The following is a 1681-nucleotide window of genomic DNA, read 5'->3' as shown; positions in this document are numbered from 1 at the left end:
ATACATTTAATGTGCCAATCATTGAACTGTAAAGAAAAAGGTACAAAACAAAGGTCTTTGCAAAAACTTTGAATTGATTATAAATCAGTCAGCAAATCTGTCATCGGAGTCATTTATTTTGCGTGCCCTCCATAATAATGTATAGAATAGTTGGTAATAGTTAATTCTGGTATTACTTCTTTTGTATTCTAAAAAAGGGTACAAAACCACAATATTGAAGGTATCAGGTCTCTAAATCAAACTTTACCCATAGTTATCAATATTATTTTACTTCAAAAATTAAACAGACTGTAAGGGAGGTATCTTTAATGCCTTTAATTATCATTGCAGAGGATGAACACAAGTCACTTTAGAGTTATGAGTTGAAATAGGACGCCGAACAGTGAAGGAAAAGGCCCGGGAAGGGTAACTTGCCTATGTTGCTAGGCAACCTAATAATCTTAATGGATAATCCGCCCACGCAACGGAAGTTTCCTATCCCTTTCATTTACTCTAATATCTATGGTTCTTTACTTTTCTTTTCATTTGATCACGTGACTAAAACTATAAAAACCCACCTCTCTTACGTTACCAAAGAGACCAATGACCAATAATTATAATTTGCAATAAATGCATTAAATGGCAATAATAAACAAGATGGTGGATAAGAGTTCTAGTGGTGTTGTGTTGTATCGTAAGCCTCTCCCTCCCTCCAGTCAGTACTTGAAAACTAGCAGTACTAAGACTAGTAAAAAGACTGGAGCTCTCTCTCTGCCTAATAATAAGAGAAGAGAACCTCTAGAACAAGATATACAGCAAGGCGGACTACCAAACCTACCTTACATACACCCACTCTATCCTAAAGGGCCTCCTCCTCTACCAATGGGAAAGATAATTAAACATGCATACAGAGATACCTAGTCCTCCTCTATTCCCTACTCCACCATTAGACTCCTTTACATTAAGTGATTTCTTGTTGTGTACTGATACAGCTAGGGGAGCCTGTACTAGAAGATTGGTCTCATCAGATTCTATTGTACTCTCTAGGGATAATTATCTTAAAATGACTGGCTGGTTCTCTTTTAATGCTCATAGACAATCAGTCATGGACACTCAGTCATGCCGGCATCCGCAGACATCAGTTAACCTTTTGCTGGATCAGTATGACACTGGCCATATACTGGGGGCCAGTCTACAGTATCTTATTACTGTTAATAATATATATATATAATTAAGTTAATAACAACACAGATTAATTCTATATTGGACTCAAACTGCTCAACCTAGGGATCAATATAGAATCAGTGTGAATCAAGTATGAATCAGTGTGTATCAGTATCAATCAGTATATTCATTAATGATTACTTCAATAGGAAACAGTTCTCTTGCTCTACTTAATGTCATCTTAGCACTGTTGGACCTCTCAAGGAAATAACTACAAAATAATAACAACATAAGTACATGTACATGTGTTCATAACAAAGGTAGACATTGCATGGTCCTTGTCATTTTTGGCTAAATTTGGCCCAAGATCATGTACATGCAGGTATAGGCTTTGACCAGATTTTGTGAAAAATTCAAATTTGATCGACACAAGCTCAAACTTTCTACACAACGTACCTGGTAATTAAGAACATGTATATACATGTACATGTACAATGTATATGCATTAGACAAATTATAACAGCGAAGAATTCTCTCC

At 35.9% G+C, this 1681-nt stretch overlaps 1 protein-coding gene and 1 long non-coding RNA gene across 6 annotated transcripts in view; both read right to left on the bottom strand.

The window, feature by feature from the left end:
- Nucleotides 1-8: 8 nt before the first annotated feature.
- LOC109586379 (uncharacterized) lies at nt 9-485 on the bottom strand. Its single transcript, XR_002186993.1, has 2 exons — nt 248-485; nt 9-188 (listed from the first exon to the last, which is right to left on the bottom strand). It is a non-coding gene; the product is annotated as an uncharacterized LOC109586379 (long non-coding RNA).
- A 725-nt stretch (nt 486-1210) lies between these two features.
- Nucleotides 1211-1681, bottom strand: part of LOC109586378 (uncharacterized) — a 3333-nt gene continuing 2862 nt past the window's right edge. For 2 of the 5 annotated variants that reach the window (XR_002186990.1, XR_002186992.1), the window contains 3 exons: nt 1625-1632; nt 1345-1414; nt 1211-1262 (listed from right to left, as the gene is read on the bottom strand). Coding sequence is in view for 2 of the 5 variants with exons in the window: in XM_020002565.1 (XP_019858124.1) it covers nt 1403-1414; nt 1625-1632 (20 nt within the window). In the remaining 3 variants the exon portion in view is untranslated. The other 3 variants (XR_002186991.1, XM_020002565.1, XM_020002566.1) reach the window with 3 other exon arrangements.

The sequence above is a fragment of the Amphimedon queenslandica genome, unplaced genomic scaffold (genome assembly GCF_000090795.2).
Source record: "Amphimedon queenslandica unplaced genomic scaffold, v1.1 AMPQUscaffold_12888, whole genome shotgun sequence".
In the NCBI taxonomy this organism is placed as follows: domain Eukaryota; kingdom Metazoa; phylum Porifera; class Demospongiae; order Haplosclerida; family Niphatidae; genus Amphimedon; species Amphimedon queenslandica.
This window is presented reverse-complemented; position numbering and strand designations above follow the sequence as displayed.